Source organism: Scyliorhinus torazame, chromosome 14, assembly GCF_047496885.1.
Source record: "Scyliorhinus torazame isolate Kashiwa2021f chromosome 14, sScyTor2.1, whole genome shotgun sequence".
Classification (NCBI taxonomy): domain Eukaryota; kingdom Metazoa; phylum Chordata; class Chondrichthyes; order Carcharhiniformes; family Scyliorhinidae; genus Scyliorhinus; species Scyliorhinus torazame.
This window is the reverse complement of record NC_092720.1, coordinates 24,665,818-24,690,802: the sequence shown is the minus strand read 5'-3', so window position 1 is coordinate 24,690,802 and position 24,985 is coordinate 24,665,818. Positions and strand designations below refer to the sequence as shown.

General features: G+C 43.9%; 2 protein-coding genes across 4 annotated transcripts in view; one reads left to right on the top strand and one right to left on the bottom strand.

The window, feature by feature from the left end:
• Nucleotides 1–24,985, top strand: part of LOC140389583 (mediator of RNA polymerase II transcription subunit 12-like protein) — a 731,598-nt gene that overhangs the window by 366,951 nt on the left and 339,662 nt on the right. The gene's annotated exons all lie outside the window — the stretch shown is intronic.
• Nucleotides 4,588–8,943, bottom strand: LOC140389273 (P2Y purinoceptor 14-like). The gene is made up of 2 exons (XM_072473455.1): nucleotides 8,893–8,943; nucleotides 4,588–6,867 (listed from the first exon to the last, which is right to left on the bottom strand). Exon 2 carries the CDS (start codon nucleotides 6,760–6,762, stop codon nucleotides 5,725–5,727), a length of 1,038 nt encoding a protein of 345 aa, XP_072329556.1. The 5' UTR covers nucleotides 6,763–6,867; nucleotides 8,893–8,943; the 3' UTR covers nucleotides 4,588–5,724.

Below are 24,985 nucleotides of genomic sequence, written 5' to 3'. Positions count from 1 at the left end.
AACTCCTGCAGTGATGTCCTGGAGCTGAGATGATTGACCTCCAACCACCACAACCATCATCCGTTGAGTCAGGTATGACTCCAACCAACCATTAACTCCAGTTTAGCCATAATCAGTCAAATGCTGCCTTGATGTCAAGGGCAGTCTCCCTCACCTCACCTCTGGCATTCAGCTATTTTGTCCATGTTTGACCCAAGGCTGTAATGAGGTCAGGAGCTAAGTGATCCTGGTGGAACCCAAACTGTGCGTCAATGAGCAGGTTATTGCTGAGTAAGTGCCGCTTAATAGCACTGTTGATGACTCCTTCCATCACTTTACTGATGATGGAGAGTAGACTGATAGGGTGATAATTGGCTGGGTTGGATTTGTTCTGTTTCTTGTATACAGGACACACCTGGTCAATTTTCCACATTGACGGCTCGATGCCAATGTTGTGGCTGTATTGGAATAGCTTGGCTAGGGGTACGGCCAGTTCTGGAGCACACGTCTTCAGTACTATTGCCGGGATATTGTCAGGGCCCATAGCCTTTGCAGTATCCAGTGCCTTCAGCCATTTCTTGATATCACGTGGAGTGAATCATATTGGCTGAAGACTGACATCTGTGATGTTGGGGACCTCCGGAGGAGACAAAGATGGATCATCCACTCGGCACTCCAGGCTGAAGATGGTTGCGAATGCCTCAGCCTTGTCTTTTGCACATATGTGCTGGGCTCCTCCACCATTGAGGATGGGGATATTTGTGGAGCCTCCTCCTCCAGTGATTGGTTTAATTGTCCACCACCATTCACGGGTGGATGTGACAGGACTACAGAGTTTAGGTCTGATGTGTTCATTGTGGAATCGCTTATTCTGTCTCCCAGAGCAACTGCCTCCCAACTGTACACCCCTGTGCCACCACCTCCGCTGGGTCCGTCCTGCCGGTGAGACAGGACATATCCAGGAATGGCGATAGTGGTGCCTGGCATATTGTCTGTAAGATATGATTCTGTGAGTATGACTAGGTCAGGCTGTTGCTTAACTAGTCCGTGAGACAGCTCTCCCAACTTTGGCACAAGCCCCCAGATGTTAGTAAGGAAGACTTTGCAGGTTCGCCAGAACAGGTAAGGATGGCAGATTTCCTTCCCGAAAGAACATTCGTGAACCTGATGGGTTTTCATGACAATCATTAGACTTTTGTGCTGTCGGGTGAAGGAAGACCCATTGCCTTTGCATCTCGAACATTGAGCAAAGCTAAAATTAACTGTGCGCAAATCAAACGGAAAGCCTGAGGGATTACCTTTGGAGTAAAGAGATTCCTCCAATTCCTGTACCGAAGAAAGTTCACACTGTTGATGGACCATCATCCATTAACGACAGATTTTGGACCACACAGGAATTCTGTCACTTGCAGTAAGTAGAATGCAGCGATGGACATTGCTTTAGTCTGCACATACTTACTCTAACAAGTGTCGACAATCAAGTCTCCATTGTACTGCAGATGGACTTTCACGATTACCATCAGCAAGTGGTTTGTCAGCAAGTAGTTTGTCAAACGATTCGAACGGAGGTATCTTCTACTTTGAACAGGTAGACTATACACCTGTCACTTCAGGACAAGTGAAGACGTGAGCTCGGAGTGATCCAATATTCTCCGAAGTATTGGACATGTTACTACGAGGCAAGAACTCAGAACTAAAACCTGACATGAAACCGTACTACACTAGAAGATTGGAGCTGTCTGTGCAGTCAGGATGTCTTCTTTCGGGGCTCAGAGCGATCATTCTGCCACCATTGGGAGGACGATTGTCAAACAAATTGCACGAGGGCCACTGTGGAACTGCGCACATGAAAGAAGGAGTGAGGAGTTATTTCTGGTGGCCTGGATTGCATGCGGAGATTGAAGAGAAGGCTGGAATGTGTTCCTCATATGTGAAGGTGTGGAGCCTGCCACCATTGACACCACTTGTATCCTCGCGAATGGCCGGGAGAGGCTTGGTGATGGGTGCACATCAACTTTGCAGGATCTTTGGAAGGACATATGTTCATAATAACAGTCGATGCTCATTCAAAAAGACCAGAAAGCATCATGGTGCAGTCAACTTAATCAGAAAAGACGATCAAGAGGCTAGGAGAAGTCTTTGGTAGGTTTGGATTCCCCGAGCAATTGCTAAGTGATAATGGACCTCAATTTGTCTCCTAAGACTTCAAAAATTTCTTTAAAGAGAATGGTATTCGGTATATTAGGTTTGCGCCGTACCACCCTGCTACAAATGGACTAGCAGAACTTTTCGTTCAAACCATGAAATACACATTGAGAGAAACCAGGGAGCAAGGTTCGCTGATCAAATGCTTTAATCAATTCCTGCTGATGTATAGGAATACCGCTCATTCAATGACTAAAATCTCTCCTGTATTATCAATGTGACGAAACAACTATGTCAGGCATTCGACTTGTTGAAACCTGAAAATGAAATAAATTGTTCAACAGAAACAACAAGGATAGATAGAATGGGAGGGGAAGGGGGAAGTAAAGCAAAACATTGTGTCTTCCGCCAAGGACAAGGAGTGTTGGCCAGGAATTACTCCACAGGAGAGAAATGGGTTCTTGCCACGATCCTTGTCTAGACTGTACCTGCCTAGTATACCGTCCAGCCGAGAGATGGTGTCGTCTGGAGGAGGCATGCAGACCAACTGTTGGCAGGACAACCGATGTGCCGGAAATGAAACCGGCTGAAAATTCTGATTCAACTGTTCAAAGCCCTGACTTGAAGCGACAGACACCATTGAGGAAGACAACACCGCACCTTCACATCAAGCACCGAGTCAACCTCCAGTTGCAACGTCGCCACCAGTCAGAACAACCAGTGATGACTTTCGTACAAACATGAAAACATCAAAGGTTACAACTAGTGCCAGGAAACGGACACCAGAGGTCCTAAGTCAACTATTCTGAGAGCAACGACCTTCAAACTGTTAGAATTATTGATTATTGTTATTTGATTATTGTTCATGTTGCACTTTGAAATTGTTGGGAACATTCGATTTAAAGGGGGAGGAAGTGTTAGGTATTTATATTGCGTTTTAGTGGCTGCAGTAAACACTGTGTATTAATATTTGCATGTCGTCAATTGAAGTGACGTCACCGGTCACTAGCGTAGGAAACTGCCAGAGTGAAGAAGCAGCCCGTCATGAACATACCTTGTCAAATAAAGCTCTTGTTAGTTTTTGATACTCCGTGCTTCCTAGCATCAGTTCTCCACAATTTTGTTTGAGTAAATAAAGGGAAACTGTTTTCAGATTTATGGCAATTGACAAGAATGCCAGAGATGAACTGAGGATTTTCTTTTTGTTGCATCGAGTTATTATTATCCAGAATGCACTGGCGGAAGAGGTGGCTGGAAAAGTTTCAATCACAACTTTTAAAAGGGAATTGGATAAATACTTGACAGAAACTGGGACTGATTGGACAACTCTCTCAATGAGCTAGCACAGGCATGATTGGCCAAATGGCCTCCTCCTGTAATTCCATGATTCTTTAAGTGATACCAAAACTGATGTTAAAGGGAGAAGGTACACAGACTATTCACACACAACCGTGTCAGGAAGGCTGATGAGGACGTGTGCCCAGTGACTGACGGAGGAAGATGATGCCTGTGTTTTGCAGTGGGAATGAAGAGGGAGCAGTCAGCATTCACAATCATTACTCCTCTGAAACTGAAGCAACTACTTAAATCTGTGAATGCACAGTCAAATGCAGAAATCCAGAAGTAGTTGTCAATGATCCTGTGCTTCTCCGTAGAATGCATTGCTCTGATCCGTCCAAAATACAATCCATTAGAAATCACTGAACTGACTAGAACGTCCACTCTTGTACTCTTAGTCTCACAGTAAAAACCCTTGAAACATTTACACCTTGTTGAATGGGCATGTTAATTGCCTGTTAAGTTCACAATCACTGCCAAACAACCTCATTGCCTGTTAAATTTGTTAAATGTCACACTTCTGCAGTATAACAAGAAACAACACTTCTTACTTTCCGTTTAAAGGTTTATGCGATACTTCAGCTTTTACCTGAACCAATCATGGTGTATACACCAATCATTTATTCCGCTAGTGGGTTTGGGCAGAGTGCTCTTTCAGAGAGTCGGTGCAAAATCGATGGGCTGAATGGCCTCCTTCTACACTGCAGGAATTCTATGATTCTATGATTTTGATATCTGAGCCCCAATCTGTAAAGCCCAGGATCCCACAAGCATGTACACATCCAGGTCCCTGTTTCTGCACCCCCTTAAAAATTATACTCTTTGTTTTGCCTCTCCTTGTTCTTCCTCACAAAATGAATCACTTCACATTTATTTTCTAACTGATGTTTGAAAACCTAGGATGTGGCTGAGGACCAAGTGAATGCAATCCAAAATTACAAGCATGGACCAACTTGCTATTTGATTTGTCGAACCAATTGGCGAAATAGCTTCATTTTCCCCATTGCAGTTGATGGACATACTTATACCAAACTTGCATGGGTTCTCACCCAACCGAAGTAAATTGCAGTCAAATGTCAGAGCAACCTGAAACGTGCTGTTGAGCTTTCACAATATGAAGCTTTATTGACAGGCTGTTAATTGTGGAGTTAACAGAATGATTTCAACAGAGAATTACAGAACTTCAGAGGCAGTAAAAGGACAGAAGGGAAGTTGTTTACCCATTTGGTTGGAGGCATGAATGCGAATTTCCAGAGAAATGCGTTATTGTTCTGTGGACAAATTTCATGGAATTCTGTGATTGGCTGCGTAATAATGGAATCATGTGTGCAAGGGAGAGAAACAGAATCAAACTTGAAGTGGTGCAGTAATCCTGATGCATCCATTAGGTTGCCTACGGAGTCCAGCAGTGAGTTCCCACCTCCTGGGTGATGCCTCTCTGTGACCTCTTGTTTTGTGTGAATATACAAGCCGTTCAAAATGTTTGCCTTTTGTAAAATAACATTAATGTGGTAGTCACCACTGTTGTATATATCACATACGAGATGTAATACAGTAAGGCTCCTGTACTACAGGTATGGGGGTAGATCCCTGCCTGCTGGCTCCGCCCAGTAGGCGGAGTATAAATGTGTGTGCTCTCCGAGCTGGAGCCATTTCGGCAGCAGCTGCAGGAGGCTACACATCTCTGCTTAACAAATGGCTCGATTACACTCTACTCTCGCCTCGTCGTAATTGATAGTGCATCAATTAACAAATTTGCATTTAAATTCTCGATGATCTCACAAGAGTCTTTGATCATGCCTCATACATCATGAGAAATTAATATCCGTCTTTAAATTGCTCCTTGCTCAGCTATTTTTTTTAAAAAACAGCAAAATGGTCTGAATTGTGTTTTTGTTTCTCACAGCTGGGTTAATATCTTGATTACTGTGTTGAAAGTTTTAACTATGGCTGATTGACTCTGTCAGGAGATTGAGCAATGATAATTGTTGCTCAAATCAATTGTTAAATTTAAATCTGAAACTTTGACCAAAGGTATTAAGGGACAAGGGATATAGATCACAAGTCAGCCATAATCCCCTTGCACAGCAGAAAAGGCTTGAGGGCTATATGGCGTACTTCTACTTCCAAGTTCAAAGGTTGAGTGTGACTTACAGTTGGTCAATGTGTATATGGCCTTTATGGGCCCTGCGTATGGGGAGAATTTGCATCCTTTAACAGGGGCTTAAACTCACATCCTCTCCCCGCTGTGCTGAAAATGGATTAATCGAGTACAATATGTGATGCATTAGCAGGGAAAGAAATATCATTGAGGGGTAAATCCTTTGCCTTTTTCTCCAAGCCTAATTTTGATCTAAACGCCTTGCAAAACAGAAAATAAATCACTGGATCGAAGCACGCGTTAAGCGTTGACAGTAAGAGGGAAGATTCCTTGGCATAGTACAAAACCTTTTTCCAGTGGCACTCCGGAATGAGGTTTGTCTGACTCAAAACATAAGGAAGCCTTATGATGTGGTAGGGCACAAAGCAAACCAAGAAGACAGCCAGCAGGATGAGAACGTTGTTCTTTGCCTTGGCTTGCTTCCTCAGTGACTGCGGCGAAGGAGACCAGCGGAGCTGTCTCGAAATCTGAAAGTAAAAGAAACAAAGTCCAACCAGCACAATCAGAAATGTGGTCACGCCAATAATGTGGGAGACTATGTAGACAACCTGCTGCGTTCCGACTTGTATGCAGACCTGAGAGCTTTGTGGTATTGATTGCTTTTCCATATTTATCAGAAGCACAAAAAAGATTCCCAGGAGGAGGAGGATGCCCCAGGTTGCCAGAGATAGACGTTTAGCGTTCTTCAGATTTTGAAATGCATGCACTTGGAGCGGTCTGACGATCTTCAGGTATCTGATGGCTGCAATGTATCCAAGAAAGAAAATACTGGAGTAGATGTTCAGGTAGAAGATGCACGCCACAAAATTGCAGTAAATTCTGTTCATGTCTAGCCTGGAGTTCAGTGCGCTGTCCCTGAGGATTTTTATCGGTAGAGATAAGACCAGGAGGAAATCAGCTATGACCAGGTTCTTCAAATAGACTATGATGGAATTGTTGCTGGGGGTGTGACAGAAGTAAACCCAAAATGCTAGGCTGTTGAGAATGAAACCAGTTATACAAATTAATGTATAGGCAACAGCAGTAAATAGTGTGAAAGCTTTGGAAAAGTAATCACAGGGGGAGTCACTGTGATGGCTTGCCGTACTCGTGTAGTTTGTTCCACTCCCAGTTGCATAGATTTCTGTTGAGGTAGCCATGGAAGCATCTGAGCATTGGCAATAGAGCCAAGTTACTTGGTCGGCCTTTGCTTTTGCTGAATTAAATCCCAGTATGTTTTTTTTTCTTCAGATTACGTTCCTGTCCTAGAACCAAAACAAAAGTGGCAGAGAACAGTGACAGATATTATGACTCTATGTTAAAATAGGAATAGGTTTCAATTTTGAGACACCGCCTCGTACCGCTTCGAAAGCCCAGGGCAGCAGATGTTTGAGTACGCCACCACCTCCACGTTCCCCTCCAAGTCACTCACCATCCTGACTTGGATCAAAACCGTCGTTCCTTCACTGCCGCTGGGTCAAAATCCTGGAACTCCCTCCCTAACAGCACTGTAGGTGTACCTACACCACATCGGCTGCAGCGGCTCAAGAAGGTCACTCAGCACCACCTTAACAAAGAAAATTGGGGATGGGCAACAAATTCTGGCCTTGCCAATGACGCTCATGCCCCGCGAAAGAATTTTAAAAAATTCGACCATTATTTACAACACAGTTTATTTGACAAATCTGTAATTGTGATTTTTAAAACAATTTGCAGGATGGGGGCGTCGCTTGCTAGGCCAGCATTTATTGCCCATCCCTAGTTGCCCTTCAGAAGGTGGTAGTGCCTTCTTGAACAGCTGCACTCCTTGAGGTGTAGGTACACCCACTGTGCTGTTAGGGAGGGAGTTCCAGGATGTTGCCCAGCGACAGTGAAGGAACGGCGATATATTTCCAAGTCAGGGTGGTGAGTGGCTTGGAGGGGAACCTCCAGGTGGTGGGGTTCCCAGTTATCTGCTGCTCTAGTCCTTGTAAATGGTAGCAGTCATATGTTGGAAGGTGCTGCCAAAGGAACCTTGGTGAGTTACTGCAGTAAACCTTGAAGATGGCAATTTTTTCAAAAATTCAAATTATGATAATTTTCTGCTGGTCAGGAGAAAACAAATTCAGGGGGATGTTTTTTTGTCCCCATCTCATTTGAAAAAAGTACTTGGAGTCAGGCTTGAATCGCCCGAACTTGCAAGGCTACAGGGCTGGTTTAGCACACTGGGCTAAATCGCTGGCCTCTGAGTCACTGTCCGTGTGGAGTTTGCACATTCTCTCCGAGTTTGCCTGTGGGTCTCACCCCCACAACTCAACTCAAAGATGTGCAAGATAAGTGGATTGGCCATGCAAAATTGCCCCTTAATTAGAAGAAAAAAATAATTAGGCACTCTAAATTTAAAAAAAAACTTAAGGTAGCAGAGTGGACAAACATGGTTGAATTTCTGAAATTGTTGCCATCTTTTGATGGTTCGTTGCTGTCTGCTGGCTTCGCTTCAACTTAAAACTTAATGGAATTTCCTATAACAGTTTGAGTTTTCTGGAAAGTTTCAGCATTTCACCAGCAGTCGGAGAAGAGTGACAACAGAAAACAAATATTGGGAGTACTCTGCATGCCCATCAACATCATTAACATAACGGTTAGTGCCCATTAACCTCAAAGACAGGTTAACATCAAGGTGACGGCACCTTGCGCCAATTCTCCATGATGGTCTCTGCTTTAAATATTGATTTCCTTTTGCCAAGTCTTCGTCAATCTGTTGTATATCCTCAACATTTTCTTTTATTGTTTCGACTCCAGATATTCAACATTGAGCATCTTTTATCTTTCTCCCTTCTCGTTCTGTTTAGAGCAGGCACATCTGGACATAATCAGCAGATTCCTGCAGGAACCGGGAGAACTTTTGTTTGTTTTTTAAAAGGGGAAATAGGTGGCGTATTTTTCCCTCTTGGACGGAACCCTTTATTTTGTGGCTGTACCTATCAGCCTCTGTACCAAGGCATGCAGAAATTTAACAACTGCAAACCACCCCCGAGTCTTTAATCTAAATCAAACTCTTTTAACTTCAGTCTCCTAGCTTTGTGGCAACAGGCCTGCAGAATAGCTTTCTGTTCTGCAGCAGACTGAACATAGTCCAAACTTGCCGTTGAATCTTGAGCCGAGTTTGCACCATATCTGATTCCCAGTATGGTTTGAAACGGACACGTTACTTTCTTGTGCTCGGACCAAATGTTCAGCTTTAGTTTTGCACACGACGAGCCGAAAGCAGTAGCAATTATAATCAGAATACTACACAAAGTGGCACTTACCCAGCCTGCGTCACCTGGACCTTCTTCACATTGCTGAATTCATTGTGGAACGTGCAAGGCAAAAAAATTGCCTCTGTTCCTATTAGTCACTCTGCTTTTCAGGTTAGCTGATCATGATTTCCTGTTGATGGTGAGAAACAAGAAGTCGGTTCATGTGGTCAGACATTGCAGCTTCATCTTACTCGATCATTTTTGGGAAGGTGGTGCCACAGAGCTGATATCCCTAGCCCAGGTAATGCTCCGGGGATATGGGTTCAAATTCCGTCATGGCAGTTGGTGTGAACTTGACATGAATTTAAATTCAGATAATTAGCGCATTTGGGTGGGTAAGGGGAGGGGGTGTGTGTGAAAAGTCTAGAAATAAAAACAGTTTTGGGCCGGGATTTTCCGCTCATGCTCGCGTCAGGCAGGTTCAAAGACAGGAGTGGAAAACGTTGTGAGAAGGCCAGAGTCGCGTTTCACGAGGACGTCAAAGCAAGAAGCTACTTCCCCCTCTCCTAGCCAGTGATGGGGGCCACGTTTTCCGACATTGAACATTGGGAAGCTCATTATAATAAATTAACATATAATTATCAGGCCCATATATTGAATCCCCCCCCCACCAAAAGTCAAAAAACCAACCCATGGCGGCATGATGGCAGAACGGCATGCCACACGACTGTTCTCAAGAGGGTGGGTGCCTGGTGAGCAGTACTCCCAGCGGAGCTTAGAGGTGAGTGCAGCGCTCAGGGAGGCGAGAGGATCGTACCCGGGCCATGCTAGCCTGATGCTAGAGGGGTGCCAAAGGAGCACATGGGTGAAGTTTGTTTCCTGGTTTGTTAGCGGTGCTCTGAGATGGTATTTAAAAATGGTGTCCAGATCATCAAGTGTCTGATTTGATGGCAGGGGTGGGGGTTTGGTGAATCAGAGGATGCCCACCAGCGATACATCGTGGAACCTGTGATTGAATGTTTATTTTCTTAAGACCTGGACTATGTGGCGGGAAAACCGACATTGCTGTCAAAGGCCTCAGCGACGCTTTTCCTGCCTGGTATTGGAGAAAATCCCGGCCTTGGTAATGGTGACCGTGAAGCTACCATCGATTGTCGAGAAAGCCCAGCTAGTTAGGGAAGGAAATCTGCCAACTTTACCTGGTCCAGCCTACATGTGTTTCGAGGCCCATAACAATGCAGTTGACTCTGAACCAACCTCTGAAATGGCATGGCAAATCACTCAGTTGTACCAAAGCATTGCAGAATGGACAGTGGCGGTTCAAGAATGCAGCTTCTCAAGGGAAATTAGGGATGGGTTAAAAATGCTCGTCTCAACAGAGCTGCTTACATCGCATGGAAGAATATGGGCATAATTCTCCGGCCGTGTCCGCCCAGTGACCGGAAATTCCCGCCCGAGGTCAATGGATATTTACGTGGTCCGCGTCCCGCCCGTGGAGATCTTCTGGTTGGCGGGGCAGAAGAATCCTGCCCTATATTTTTAAAGTTGGTGGAATAGGACACATGATATTGTCCTGAAACGGGAACGGCTCGTGTTGGCTAATGTCTCAAGTTTATCAGACGAGGTTATATTGCTACAATAAAAGTAACAAAGTGACAATGAATTGATACAAAAACATTGAGTGGAATTACGTCGGTGGGTTTGATGGCGGGCGAGGGTGGGGGAGAACATGGCGGGAAGCCCAGAAATCGGTTTGGCGCTGGTGGTTCGGAACAACATGGCGTGCAGATGTCAGGACTCACCTAAACAATGCCTGGGGCTGCCTCTGGAATCAGGATGGAGGGCGCCCACAACCCTGGACCTAAGAACACCACAGCAGTGGGTCGGGGCTCAATCTGCAAGTGGAGCATCCAGATTCGGTGTCCTGGAGGGTGTCCATGTTCCAGCCGCAGAATATTCCTTGAAATGCATCTTCTGTTTTGGGAGGTCCATTTCCCGTCCTCAGAGTACTCCCTGAGATACTTTCCATTTCATTTTCGGAGGTCCACCTTCTTTCTTCAATTGTGGGTCAGGGATGCTGGGCACCTCTTCAAAATGGCGCTCGGCTAGTATGGTAAGGTACGTTGTTACGACCCTCTGGGCTAGTGCGCAGTCAATTCGAGACTCGAGTTGCTTTGAAGTAAGCAATAATTCTTCGAAAAATACCCAAGTCTTTGGCCCATTATTGTTGTCACATGTATTAGTATATAGTGAAAGTATTGTTTCTTGCATGCTGTACAGACAACGGAAACCGTACATAGGAAGGGAAGGAGAGACTGCAGAATATAATGTTACAGTCATAACTGGGATGTAGAGAAAAGACCAACTTAATACGAGGTCGGTCCATTCAAAAGTCTGATGGCAGCAGGGAAGAAGCTGTTTTTGAGTAGGTTGGTGCGCGACCTCAAACTTTTGTATCTTTTTCCTGATGGAAGAAGGTGGAGGACAGTATGTCCGAGGTGCGCGGGGTCCTTAATTAACGGAGGAAGTGCAGCAGCCAGCTGGTGTGCAGCAGGCTCCCACGAAGAGCAATGTCATAATGGCCAGATATGTTGTTCAGTGATATTGAATTGTGTGGTGGGTGGGGACAGAATCGGTCAGGACACTAGGGATAATTCCCCTGTTCTTCTTCAAAATGGTGCCATAGAATCTTTTACATCTGCCTGTGAAGGATAGGTGATATGTTATTCTCTAATTCTGAATAACGACTGTAGACTTACAGTTAACACAAACCCTTTATTCAAAGGGTTCGTTCTGTTTCCAGAGCTCAACTAGATGTAAAACAGTCAACAGGTATCACCAGTGAAACTAAGGTAAACGGCCTATACTAAGCTATCCCTGTCTGGTGCTGCTCATTAGCTCTGTGCTTCTAAAAGAGGCGGATCCTGCCTTGGGCTCGACCCTTTATACCCGTCTCTGATGCTCCCTCTAGTGATGCAGTGGCTGTCACATCTGTGCTAAAGTCCCTGGTATATGTGCAGATGTATGTACAGATGTACAGATCACTACAGGTGATGCCGTGGCTTAACATCTTGACAGTAAGGTGGCACCTCTGACAGCACAGGAGTGTCAGACAAAATCTCCTGGCCAGGTCCAGGAATGGGAATTGAAACTCCAATCTTCTGACTCGGTGGTGAGTGTATAACCGCTCAACTGCAATTGGAAATAGAGGAACCTCCGAGACTGCAGCACCTCCGGTTGTTCTTCTGCACTTCCAGCAGTGGCAAAATAATATTTATAGAGGCTTTGAGCTTCCTGCACGTTTGAAGATCAATATGATGGGGAAGTCTAGATGTGAGGAGAGCAAAAATACCACATCCTTAAAATAAAAGTCTTCTTGGTATTTGGTTTTTTTTTTGTTTGTGCCAATGGGAATTGGATTGTACTGTAATGTTCGTCCCAACAATTATCCAATTTCTTTAAAACCTGAAGTCTGGTATGTCAGTCCTTTGGGCAGCTAACTAACTACTGAAGAGGCATTTTCTCTTTTCTCAAGGAAAGATATCGAGCATCTTGTAGGTTCGAAAAGTAGCTCTCTTTTTAATGGAAACAATGTGCGCTGGGAACACTCCAGGGGTCTGGCAACATCTGTGGAGAGAGATAATATTTCAGGTCGATAATCTTTCATCAGAACTGTTTTTAAGCAGGTGGTGTGTTTCACAGGATGAAAACCACTGCATGTTCGTTGTAATGGTTGCCTAGTAGGAATGCAGATGGTTTCAAAATGGTAATTGTAGGTGGAAATATCGTTAAAGTTTCCTCCTTTGTTACTCCTGTGTCAAATCAGCTGGCAGAATTCTGCGTATGGTCATCCTTTCTTTGTGCTCCTGATTTCTCCTCAGTGCCATCCCCTCCACCACTGGTGGAGAAATTGAACTGGACTAGCCACATTAATGCTGTGGCTACCAGAGCAGGTCAAAGGCTAGTATTCCTACAGTGAATAACTCACCTCCTGACCACCCCCCCCCCCCCCCCACCCCCCCCCAAAAGCCTGTCCACCAACAGCAAGTCAGGAGTGGAATGGAATACTCTCTACTTGCCTGGATGGGTGCAGCTCCAACAACATTCAAAAAGCTCAACACCATCCAGAACAAAGCAGCTCGCTTGATTGCTCCCCTTTCCACAAACATTCAAACCCTCCACCACCGACGACAGTGGCAGCCGTGTGTATCATCTCCAAGATGCACTGCAGTTACTCACCAAGGTTCCTTAGTCAGCATCTTCCAAACCCACGACCACTACCATCTAGAAGGACAAGAGCAGAAGATACCTGGGAACCCCTTCATCTTGGAGGTTCCCCTTCAAGTCACTCACCACCCCGACTTGGAAATATATCGCCGTTCCTTGACTGTCGCTGGGGAAAATTCCTGGAACGCCCTCCCTAACAGCACAGTGGGTGTACCTACACCTCAAGGACTGCAGCGGTTCAAGAAAACAACTCACCCCCACTTTCTGAAGGGCAACTAGGGATGGGAAATAAATGCTGGCCTAGCCAGCGACACCCACATCCGGTTATTGAATTAGAAAAAAACACTCCCTGCACTACTGTGATTGAGTTGCTATCTGCTCTGCCATTAGGAGTTAGAATTGTGTCCAATAACGTATTTATACAGGACATGCATTTTTAAACAAATACTTGCAGGAGGTGCAAATTGGAAGGATAATTATGGTCAGTTAGGTGTCTGGGGAAAAGAGAGAATTGGAGTCCAAGAAGGGGAAAGACTTGCAGAAAGTAGTCGCGTTAGAAGTGCAACAGAAATAATGATAGATTGTTCCGGAATGGAGCACATAAAACCCAGGTTTCTGAGGTGAAAGACCACAATAACAGTCATTTCCCCAGCCAGTCATACCAGAGACATCCCTTTTGTTATAATCCATTTATGAATTCAATTTTAAATCTCAAACTTTAGCCGGCTGAAATTTACCCTCAATAAATAATTTGATGCGATGTGGGTGTCGCTGGCTAGGCCAGCATTTATTGCCCCTCTCTGATTGCCCTCGAGAAGATGGTGGTGAGCTGCCTTCTTAAGCTGCTACAGTCCCTGAGGTGTAGGTACACCCACAGTGCTGTTTGGGAGGGAATTCAAGGGTTTTGACCCAGTCGCAAGCGAAGGAACTGTGATATATTTCCAAGTCAGGATGGAGAGTGGTTTGTTTTGCTGTGATATCAATTGAGAGAATCTGACCTTTTTCCCGAATTAACATAATATATATCCAATGAATGGGATGGAATTGCAGAACCATAAAACACAAAACAAGGCCATTTTGCCTCTCACACCTTAGCTCGCCCTTTGAAAGGGTTGCTCTGAGCAGTCCCTCATCCTCAAGTCCCTGTGAAATCCCCTTTTAAAATTGTTTATAGAACCATCACAATCCCCGAAAACTGAGTGAAAAGATTTCTCTTTGTCTCCTCTCTTGATCTTTTGTCGATTATTTTAAACCCATGACCTATGGGCGCTGACCCACTCGCCAGAGGGATTATTTCTTCTTTATCGACTCGATCAAAACCTCTCACCTGGTTGAAAACCTCCATTTCGTCACCTTACCATCTTCACTGTTACAGGGGAAACAGTCCTGACTTTTCCAACTTCTCCCCATAAGTGAAATCCCTCATCCTCGCAAAGATCCTAGTTAAACCTCTTTACCCTGTTATGGGTCTGGAACAGAACCCCAATTTTGGTTAACATCCTGGGCTAGAACCCAGCTGTTTGCATTTGGTGAAACTGTGAGGAAATGGTACTGCACCACAGGAGTGATAACACTGCCAATAGACAGCTTTATGTTAAAACAAACTTTAATTTGAACACAGAAATAAGCACATTAGCACATAAAGTACTAACTTTATAGTTAACAGTTACAACATCTTAACTCGCTTCTTGAAACTTGCCTCTACATTCCAATTAAGCAACTCATATATTTCAAATACCACTCATCTACAAAGTTAACAACCAGGTTTTACATGCTTATCTTGGTGCAGAGTCCTTAGAAAGAAACTTTTTTTTAGGACCACACTAAAAATGATCTGTTCAGCAGAGAGCCCTGGAAGCACCTCCTTTGTCCAGACATACCTCACCCCTCCCATTAGCTGCACCAGCTACACTCAAAGCACACAGCATTCTTTTGCCTCTTGTTAGAAGATGTGGCTTCATTTTTTTAGCCAGGCTCAAACTGTTGCAACATTGCATTAGCTCGCTGTCTGCAAACAGGTAAAATGGCTTTTGATATCTGTTAGCAAGCATTTCCCCTGCAGAAATTGATGATTACCTCAGTTTTAATTATAGCTCTAGCAGAATTCTGCCTTGTCTGGTGGCATGGTGGTGCAGTGGTTAGCACTGCTGCCTCTTGACGCCAAGGACTTGGCTCAATCCTAGCCCTAGTTCAATAATATTACTGCAAAAATATAAACTATAAAATATGATTTTCTTATATTCATCACAACCCTTTTTAAGGCCTTTACATCTTTGCTGAAGAGTGGTGCCTAGAATTGTCCACAATACTCCAGCTGAGGCCTATCCCAGTGAGTTAAGAGTTTCTAACGCGACCACCTCGCTTTTTATCCATTGGTGTGAATTTGGCCTCTCTCCATGGTTTCACTATAGACAAGTCAAGAAAATGGAATCGCTCATGCTTCCGGCCATTCCCAGTGCGGCCTCTTCCCTACTGGGGAGAGTATTGTAGGGTCACGCGTGTGTTCATTTGGGAATCATGATCATGTGCCCCAAAATGAGTTCCAGTCTTGAGCCCCCATTTAGTAACCGGTATGCTTTGTAACCACTTCATCAACTTAACGTGCCAACTTTAAAGATGTGCACCAAGTTCAAAAAGCCTGCTTTTATCAGTATAATTTTCTTATTTGTCCTCCTCGACTTTGCGTTTCTGCACATTGATCGACATCTGCCATGCGTCTGCCATTCTCCACCCTGAAGTCGACAAATATCCTCATCATTATCCACTCTGTTGTCAAGTTTTGTATCCTCAGCAAACTCGATAATGTTGCTCGATACAAGTGAGCCTATGTAGCATAATTAAACCAAAACTGATCCTTGGGGAATACTGTTTCAAACTACCTCTGAGTCTGAAAAGCATTCATTCACAATTACTCCCTGCTTCCTGTCGCTAAGTCACTCCTGTTTCCATACTGCTACTTTCCCCTCAAGTCTAAGGACTTCCATCCTCTTAACATGGGGAAGTCCCGAACAGGCGCGGTAGTGTGGCGACTAGGGGATTTTCACAATAACTTCATTGCCGTGTTAATGTAAGCCTTCCTTTGAGACTAATATTAATTATTATTATTATTTTTCTTTCCTGGAAATATATTAATTAGAAGGTGCATTTTTTTTAAAGCTGATACTGGCAATGTTCAGCTGAAGAACAATAATTAAGTAACAAAATTAATCTAATTTCTGAGTGTTTATCTATTTCCTGTTTCCTATTTCGTTGCAGAAATGTCCTCATTTTCACAGGTCAATAACAACTGACCGTTTATCAGAAAACAGCATTTTTGTGCCACCTGAGGTTCCTTTGTTCATTTCTCAACACTAGCTGGGAAAAAGTCTGAATAAGAGTGAGAGTAAGCAAAGCACTTGTTTCGTCACCTCTGCTATTATGTTGTCGCAAAGTTCCCAGTCACAGTGATAGAGAGGCCAATCTTCGCCTTGCACAACATATTGGAGAAAAGATTACTTGATAACTTACAGTGCAAGCAGTCTATAATCCTTTGACTCCTCACACAAATGCCAGCCATTTCTATTTGGGTGCAGAGTATGAACATTTAAGAAATGAACAGACCATTTAATCTATTAAACTTCACTATTTAACAAGGCATTGCAACCTTCACTAGGAATGGAAGTAGGCCACTTACCCCTTAAGCCTGTTCCTCACCATTTAAGGAGATCTGTGGCTCATATCCTGTAATGCAATGACTTGCATTTATGGAGCATCTTTAAACTTAATAAAGCGCCCCAAGGCATATTGCAGAGCATTAATGAATAAAGTATAATAACATGCCACATAAGGAGATAGTGGGTCAAACCAAAGCTTGGTTCAAGAGGTAGGTTTTCAAGAGGTTGTTCAAAAGGAGGAAAGTGAGATGGCAAGGGGTGATGTGTAAAGAGGGAATTCCAAAGCTTGGGTGCGACGACTGGAAGAATATTGGATTCCAAGTATAGTGCAATTTAAGGGTTAAGTGCCTGGGATTAGAGTGTATTTGACTGCAGTGATCATGTTTTATTAAAAATAATTCTGTTTTGCAGGGCTTGGGTGTTTTTAGCAGCCAGAAGGTAAAATTGACAAAGGAATTTCAATCTGGGCTAATGGACTGTGATTTGACTGGAGAGGTCCCTGGGGAGTTAACGTGCTTTGCAGCTGGCAGCACGGTAGCATGGTGGTTAGCACAATTGCTTCACAGCTCCAGGGTCCCAGGTTCGATTCCCGGCTTGGTTCACTGTCTGTGCGGAGTCTGCACGTTCTCCCCGTGGGTTTCCTCCGGGTGCTCCGGTTTCTTCCCACAGTCCAAAGATGTGCAGGTTAGGTGGATTGGTCATGCTAAAATTGCCCTTAGTGTCCAAAATTTCCCTTAGTGTTGGGTCGGGTTACTGGGTTATGGGGATAGGGCGGAAGTGTGGGATTGGGTAGGGTGCTCTTTCAATGAGCCGGTGCAGACTCGATGGGCCGAATGGCCTCCTGCACTGTAAATTCTATGATAATTCAATGATGATTAGTTTTTCAGCTTGGAGAGATGAGATTATTGTGGAGTGGAGCCAAGGGATCCAGAGAGACATTTTGAAAAGCTTTAGAGGGGCAGTTTTTGGACGTTTTGGAGAGAGGCGGTGAATTCTGATCTGCCTGACGCTGAGCCCACATTTCTCCCACAGTAAGATAGATTGAGAGCTGTGTGTTCCTTTTCTTGTTTTCTGATGGAAAATTGAGTAGTAAGGCTTATGTGTAATAGTAAGCTGTTCTTTTCGGGTTTGAAGTTAAAAAGTTTAATATTGTAGCCATAATAAAGTTTTGTTTTAAAAATACCCAAGCCCTATTTCTTCATTTCTCCTGGAGCAAATTGTTCTTTCCGCACAGTCTTACAAATAGACGAAAATATTGGAGTTTTGGATCAGTATCCTAGCCACTGTTGGGGTCTGGTCTGGGATCATAATATTGCTTAACTGAAGGCTTGGCCAACAATGTTAAAGCAATTAAAGTCGAGGATGCTTGAACTGGCCAGAAAGAGAGGAGTGCAGAGACCTCATCATCAATGCTGGCAGAAATGTACTAGTAATCCTGATCCATGGGGTAGATTATCTTCAATCTTTCAGCGTGGAAGGCTGTACTCGGAGATCCAAACTGGTAATAGCTAGCTGTACAATAAGGTGAACAGATGGGTAGCTTGAGTGAAGATAGCCTCGATGACAAAGTGAAAACTTGGAGCGAGATCAAGGTACAGAAATCAACAGCTTGGTAAAATTGAAGTGCTTAACTCTTGTTAATTTGTTACTTGAAGGGTATTTTTTGTATAAATGGAGCCAGCTGTAGCTCATAGTTTTCATCTGACTTAGGCGCTCTGAGGGTAACTGGTCAGCAGGTCCATGGGTAAAATGATACATCTCTGGCTCGGTTTATTTTATTATTGTTTTATAATGTCAAGCCAATTGTTAACTTTGTTTCCGCTGGACTTAACTGTTTCAGTGCACTGCTTGCTGGCCCTCCCACCTTGCACCCTCCATAAACGTGAGCTGGCCCAAAGCTCTGCTATTCTTATCCTCATTCGGACCAAATCCAATGACTCTTCACCGCTGACCCACGTTAACCCGGTGACCCCACTCGAATTTAAAATTCTCATCCTTGTTTTCAAATCTCGCCATGATCTTGCCTCACCGTTTCTCTGTACCTTCCTCCAGGCCGCGCAACACGTCCAGGTCTCTGCGCTACCCCAGTTCTATTGCCTTGTGGAATTTTAATTTCTTTTCCCATTGACACTGGCAGTATTGCCTTGGTCCTCTCCTGTGGCATTTCTTCCCCTGAACATCTCCAGCACTCTTCCTTTTTCAAACCTAACTCTTCAGGTCTAATGTCACCTTTCATGGATCGGTTTGAACACGCACCTGTGAAGCACCCTAGGCTATTTTTATTATGTTAAAGGTGCTCTTTAACTCCAATTTCTCCATTTCATCCTTTTCAAAAGAAAATCGAGGAGGTAATTTGCAGTCTTTTGCAGCGGTAGGAAGCTGAGAGTAGTGGATTGATCACCCATTGTACAATGTGAAGGGAAAATTGAACAAATTGTATAAAAAACAGCTGATTCCCCATTAAAAGCATTTGCTCCCGACTTCTTCAAATCAGTGTACAAGTAATCGCTGTACTACAGGTCAAACAAGGCTTATTTCTGTTGTGGCGGGGGTAGCGGGGAGGAACCGCTGAGCAACTTTGTAGAACAACCTGGAAAGATTTTGAAGATTTTTTTCTATATTTCATTATATGGTCCCCAAACACTGAAGTGTAGATATTATAATGGCAACTGTTCATTCCTCTAGCCCACAGCTGAAATGCACTACTGTGACTTGCAATGGATTTTGGTCCATACAGCAGCTAAATCTGCCCATTCATAAGGTTTTAGTACATCAGGTGAAAATGCTTCTTTCTGAAATGATTATGTAAGGTAAGGTGAAGTGGCCATAGTCCCAGATGACCATGGGCTGCTTTCCCCTTTGAGGGGGAGGGCTGACTGGTGGCGATTTAACCTGAGGATCACCGCACCTCAGGCGAGGGGCAAGGTTGAGAAGGTCATGAATAACCTCATGAATAACCTGATCATGTGCCAAATAAGTGAAGATACCATTGACAGGCTTCTGATCCTAAAATAGATTTCATCAGGTGAAGCAGCATTAAACTCGCCCAATGTAAAATCTTTTACAGTTTGAGCATACCTTGTTCGGAATGCTTGGGGCCGAGTGTGTATCAGATTTCGGAATTTTTCGGATTTTGGAGTATAGCGTGAATCTGCGGTGCGTTGGGAATTGCGCGTGTGCGGCGCGCATTGGGAACTGCGCACATTGGGAAATGCGCACCATCCTGGGACTCGTGATGTCACATCAGCGCTCGACTAAAATTGCTGATTTCGGAATATTCCGGTTTGCGGAATTTCGGATAAAGGATGCTCAACCTGTTTCCAATTAACATTTTGTTTTTGCGGCATATACTCTATCTTCCTGAATCTCTGTTTCCAGCATTCTCCTTTACTTCAGTTCATGCTCTCCTGTTACTCTGTGTTCTAAGTATAATGAGAAGAGAGTGACCGCTGTCCCCTCAAGCCCTTTGCTTTGGCTCCTGTTTCAAAGAGATTGCTTGTTCCGTCTTTTGTTCCATATTGCTTCTCTCCATCAAAACTGCAGAATTCTTCTCGGCACAAAGTAAGCAGCTGATCAAATTGAGGGGAGATGTTGGCGTCGTGGTATTGTCACTGGACGAGTAATCCAGAGACCCAGGGCAAGATCTGAGTGCATGGGTTCAAATCCCACCATGACAGATGATGAGATGTCAATTAAAAAAAATCTGGAATTAAAAGTCTAATGATGACCATGAAACCATTGCCAATTGTTGTAAAAAATCCACCTGGTTCGCTGATGTTCTTTAAGAAAGGAAATCTGCCGTCCTTACCTAGTCTGGTCTACATGTGACTCCAGATCAACGGCAATATGGTTGACTCACAAACACCCTCTGAATTGTCGGGCAGTTAGGAATGGGCAATGAACGCTGACCCAGCCAGCGACACCCATATCCCGTGAATGAATTTTTAAAACTGTCACCCTGTATCATGCTGTTTTGAAATGAGCGCCCAGGAGAGACTGGACCAGAGTGATTCATTTATTCACCTTTGTCCTTCCTGTATCCCTGCCTTTCTCCACCATGCAAACTGGCAGGAAGTGCCTTTGGTGACATAACCAAGATCAAGTGCAATAACATATGTGCTTTTGGAAAAGCCTGTATTTTCTTTTTGTGAGTTAAAGATTTGCCTGTGAACAGTACAGGATAAGTTTCTCAAAGGCTGACAGATACCCCAGCAAATGTTGGGGTCTGGTCCGGGATCGTAATAGTCTGTAGTTAGACTGCAAGGTTAAAACATCAAAATGGGTTCGGTGTTGTTGCTAACTTTCCGGTTGGTTCAATTGCTCTGTTTTATTACCTTTGCTCTCGAGTCGCCAACTATCTTTATGATACCACCACGAGGTTCAAGTCCAAGAAATGATCAATAACTCAATACACCGATTAGTAAGATTCAAATCAAAGCACATTTATTATACACAGTAATCGCTACTCATGCACAAATTCTACGTCTAAGCTACTTCTACAACTAACAGGCCTATACTTAACTTCGGACTGGCCCACCAGGTCAGGGGAACAAATGGCCTTTCATTCGGGTTCTGAGTCTGCGGGATTCGAAGTTGGTACGGATTGGTAGCTAGGAGTGCCTATCTCGTAGCGAGCGTTGAATTAAGACTTATTTCTTTCGGTGGTCACTGCACCGGTCACGGTCAAGGTTGGTTCGCGTACCTGGGTGACCCGGGCAGGACGAAGAGAGCGAGTTGAACTTGGGGGCTTAACTTTATAGTCCCCAGGGGCTTCCCGCCTTTGGGGGCGGTCCCTGTACCTGGTTCTAGGTGATTGGACTTTGTTCCAATCGCTTGGTTTGATTTCTCCAATACTGGAGCAGTTCCCTGATCGATGGGTGGTCTTGAGGTGTTCGTTAACCTCTTTTGTGTTGGCTCCTGCTGGCGCTGGGGAGTCTGGCTTAGTTTTGAGTGTCCCAAATGTTGCTATTGTTCCCGGGGATTGCTCATTAGTATGTAGATGGCTGCTACATTATTATGCTGATGGTCGCTGGTATCGATGCTGTCTGGGCGTTTGCAGAGTTAAATACACAGTAAACCTGCACCTGCTGGTTTCTGCCTGTGTTGGCTGAATTTCCCATCAGCCTTTGCCGTTTGCCATTTTAAATCGGGAGTTGGCCAATTTAGGTGGCTACAGTGTGAAAGCACCTGGTGTGAAATGGAAATGAGCAGGTCTAAGATGAGAACCGTGGCCAATTTGAATAGAAATTTACATTAGGAAGATCAGGGGAGTGATTGGATAAGATCGTAAATGTATAAAACAAAGTATGAAGTTTATTTTTACACAAAGTACTAGCCATAAAAATAACATGAAAGATATGCATATTTTGGGAAAGGAAACTTGCAGAGGGAGATAAAACCGAAAGATAAAAGGGAAGCAAACATTTAACGAGAAGTTGAAGGCAGTATAGGTAGGTGTGGCCATGAGATCCTGAAGAGCATGTGTGCTGAAACAGACCTGTGAAGAAAGCAGCTTTCAGCCACCCTCACTTCTTGTGGCTGCAAGGTTTTGATACAAGCTTTGGTTTTCCAGGATGGAGTGACAGGGGAGAAGCTTGTGAATACTTCCCCTGTAGCAACAGTGGGTGTTTGTAGTAATCTAACTGGAATTTCTATGGAGAAAATCTGAAGACCGTTGCCTAAAAAGGATGTTTGGAACTGAGCTTAACTGAGCAGAAATATTTTGGGAAATATTTGTTGAACTACTGTTCATAGAATTTACAGTGCAGAAGGAGGCCATTCGGCCCATCGAGTCTGCACCGGCTCTTGGAAAGAGCACCCTACCGAACCGCACACCTCCACCCTATCCCCACAACCCAGTAACCCTGCCCAACACTAAGGAAAATTTTGGATACTAAGGGCAATTTAAATGTGTTAATATAACCATGTGTGTTTAAGTTTTAAAAAAAATGTTTAAATTTAATATTTAAATTTTCAAAAGCGGTTTGAAATCTTTTCTATTGGCTTCAGTGCAGATATTTTGTCACAAAATACAATTTTCAAATAGTTGTGATAGCTGCCATGCCTGAACAGAGACTGAGTTGGATAGACTGCGATTGGAAGTGGTACCACATGTGTATGGGAAGCAATGCGAGTGGTTGAGCTCCGATATGAGGTCTAGGTTTGTTGTCTCGGTTAGTTAAAGTGAATCTTGGTTTTTATTTAAAATATTGTTTGCCTATTAATCTGAATTATGCTGATTTAAATTGGATGATTACAGTGGAAGTTTTGAAAGAAAAATCTTGTTCCATTGGTTTTCTTTCCGTTGGCTACGTCGGGATTCCATTTGTTTAAATTTATTTACCCTGAACATAAAAGAGCACCCTGTTACAGAAGAATAGCCATAAACCAGAGTTTAATTAACGTACAACACATTGCGGTGGGGCATCCGTGCTCTTTTTTGAACAAAAGAGATATTTAGATATGGGCAGCACGGTAGCACAGTGGTTAGCACAGTTGCTTCACAGCTCCAGGGTCCCTGGTTCGATTCCCGTCTTGGTCTGTGCGGAGTCTGAATGTTCTCCCCGTGTGTGCGTGGGTTTCCTTCGGGTGCTCCGGTTTCCTCCCACAGTCTAAAGATGTGCAGGTTAGGTGGATTGGCCATGCTAAATTAAATTGCCCTTAGCGTCCAAAGCAAAAAGGTGGGGTGGGGTTACTGGGTTACGGGGATAGGGTGGAGGTGTGGGCTTTGGTGGGGTGCTCCTTCCAAGGGCCAGTGCAGACTCGATGGGCCAAATGGCCTCCTTCTGCACTGTAAATTCTATGACTCTGTAGATCGTGCCTGTCACAACAATTGGATGCCTCAAAGTGCACAGCCGATGGGGTACTTTTGAAGTTTAGGCTTTGTTGTAATGTAGGTAACAGGCACAGCAAGCTTCTACGAACAGCAGTGTGCGACCAGATAATTTGATATTGATTGCAGGATAGATATTGTCCAGGACTACTTGCTCTTTTAAAAAAATAATGTCATGTGATCTTTGATGTCCACCTGAGAGGGTCGACTGGACCTCGGTTAACGGTCGCATCTGAAACACAGCAGCTCAGACAGTGTAGTACTCCCTTGGTACAGCACTCGAGTGTCAGCCTTGATTTTTGCACTCAAGTCTGACATTCCATTGCAGTGTTGATTAAACTCTCTGAAGAAAACCGAAGATCTGTTGAACAATTATTAAAAAATTAACAGGAATTCATCTTTTCAGCTGGCAAAATTGATTCAGTTTTCAGGCTGCATCTTGTCAGCAAACATGTTTGTGTATGGTGCCACCCTCTGGGAAGTGTTATAATTGCCCTGTTCCATTGAATGGGAGTAACATGAATAGGTTGAGCTTGGGTTCGAGAATGTTAAGTAGCAGAAGGGAATGCCGCATTTGCTTGCACAGCCCAATTACAATTCACCCGAACTAATTTACATCAGACGGAAACATGTGTATAATTTAAATAAATAAAAAATTTAAATGGCTGCCCAATATTACACCAGGTCGAATATCCTTTATCCGAAACCCTTAGGGCCAATTGCATTTCAGCATTCAGATATTTTCAGTTTGCCGATCTGTCGAAGACCCCCAGGCCTATTTACGTTACATGAGCCTAAGCCTAGGCTAGCTCTAGTCTACAAATACTCGATTATTTCTCCATTTGCCAAACCTCTCGGACCCTACTTCTGGCTTCGACACATTTATTATATCTGCAATATAATGTTACATTGTTTTATTGATATACCAATCAATTGCAGAGCCGTTTAAAAACAGTTTGGAATTTGGTGGTGTTCGGATTTTAGATGTATGGATAAAGGCTGTTCGACTTGTATTTACTTTTTCCAATTTTGACTGTTTTATACTGATGATAATCCCAGTGAGCAACTGAGTTTTTTAATCTGTCTGCACTTCCCATTGAACTTCATCATCCTGAACCTTCGCGATTACAAAGTGCGAAGTAACCAAACACTGACTTCCCTGGTGCAGCTTTGCATTCTTTTTCTTGACCTGTTTTTATTTTTTTATTTTAGAGTACCCCATTATTTTTTTTTCCAATTAAGGGGCAATTTAGCGTGGCCAATCCACCCACCCTGCACATCTTTGGGTTGTGGGGGTGAAACCCACGCAGACACGGGGAGAATGTGCAAACTCCACACAGACAGTAACACGGGTTCGTGACCTGTTATAACAATGCCACTGAGAGATTGCATCAATTAGTATAACATTTACTGCCTTTGTGTACCAGTAAAGTATAGCATACATAGGAAC

Bases quoted from the DNA above. Each gene is read 5' to 3' on its own strand.
- LOC140389273 (XM_072473455.1), bottom strand. From the start codon at position 6,762: ATGGCTACCTCAACAGAAATCTATGCAACTGGGAGTGGAACAAACTAC.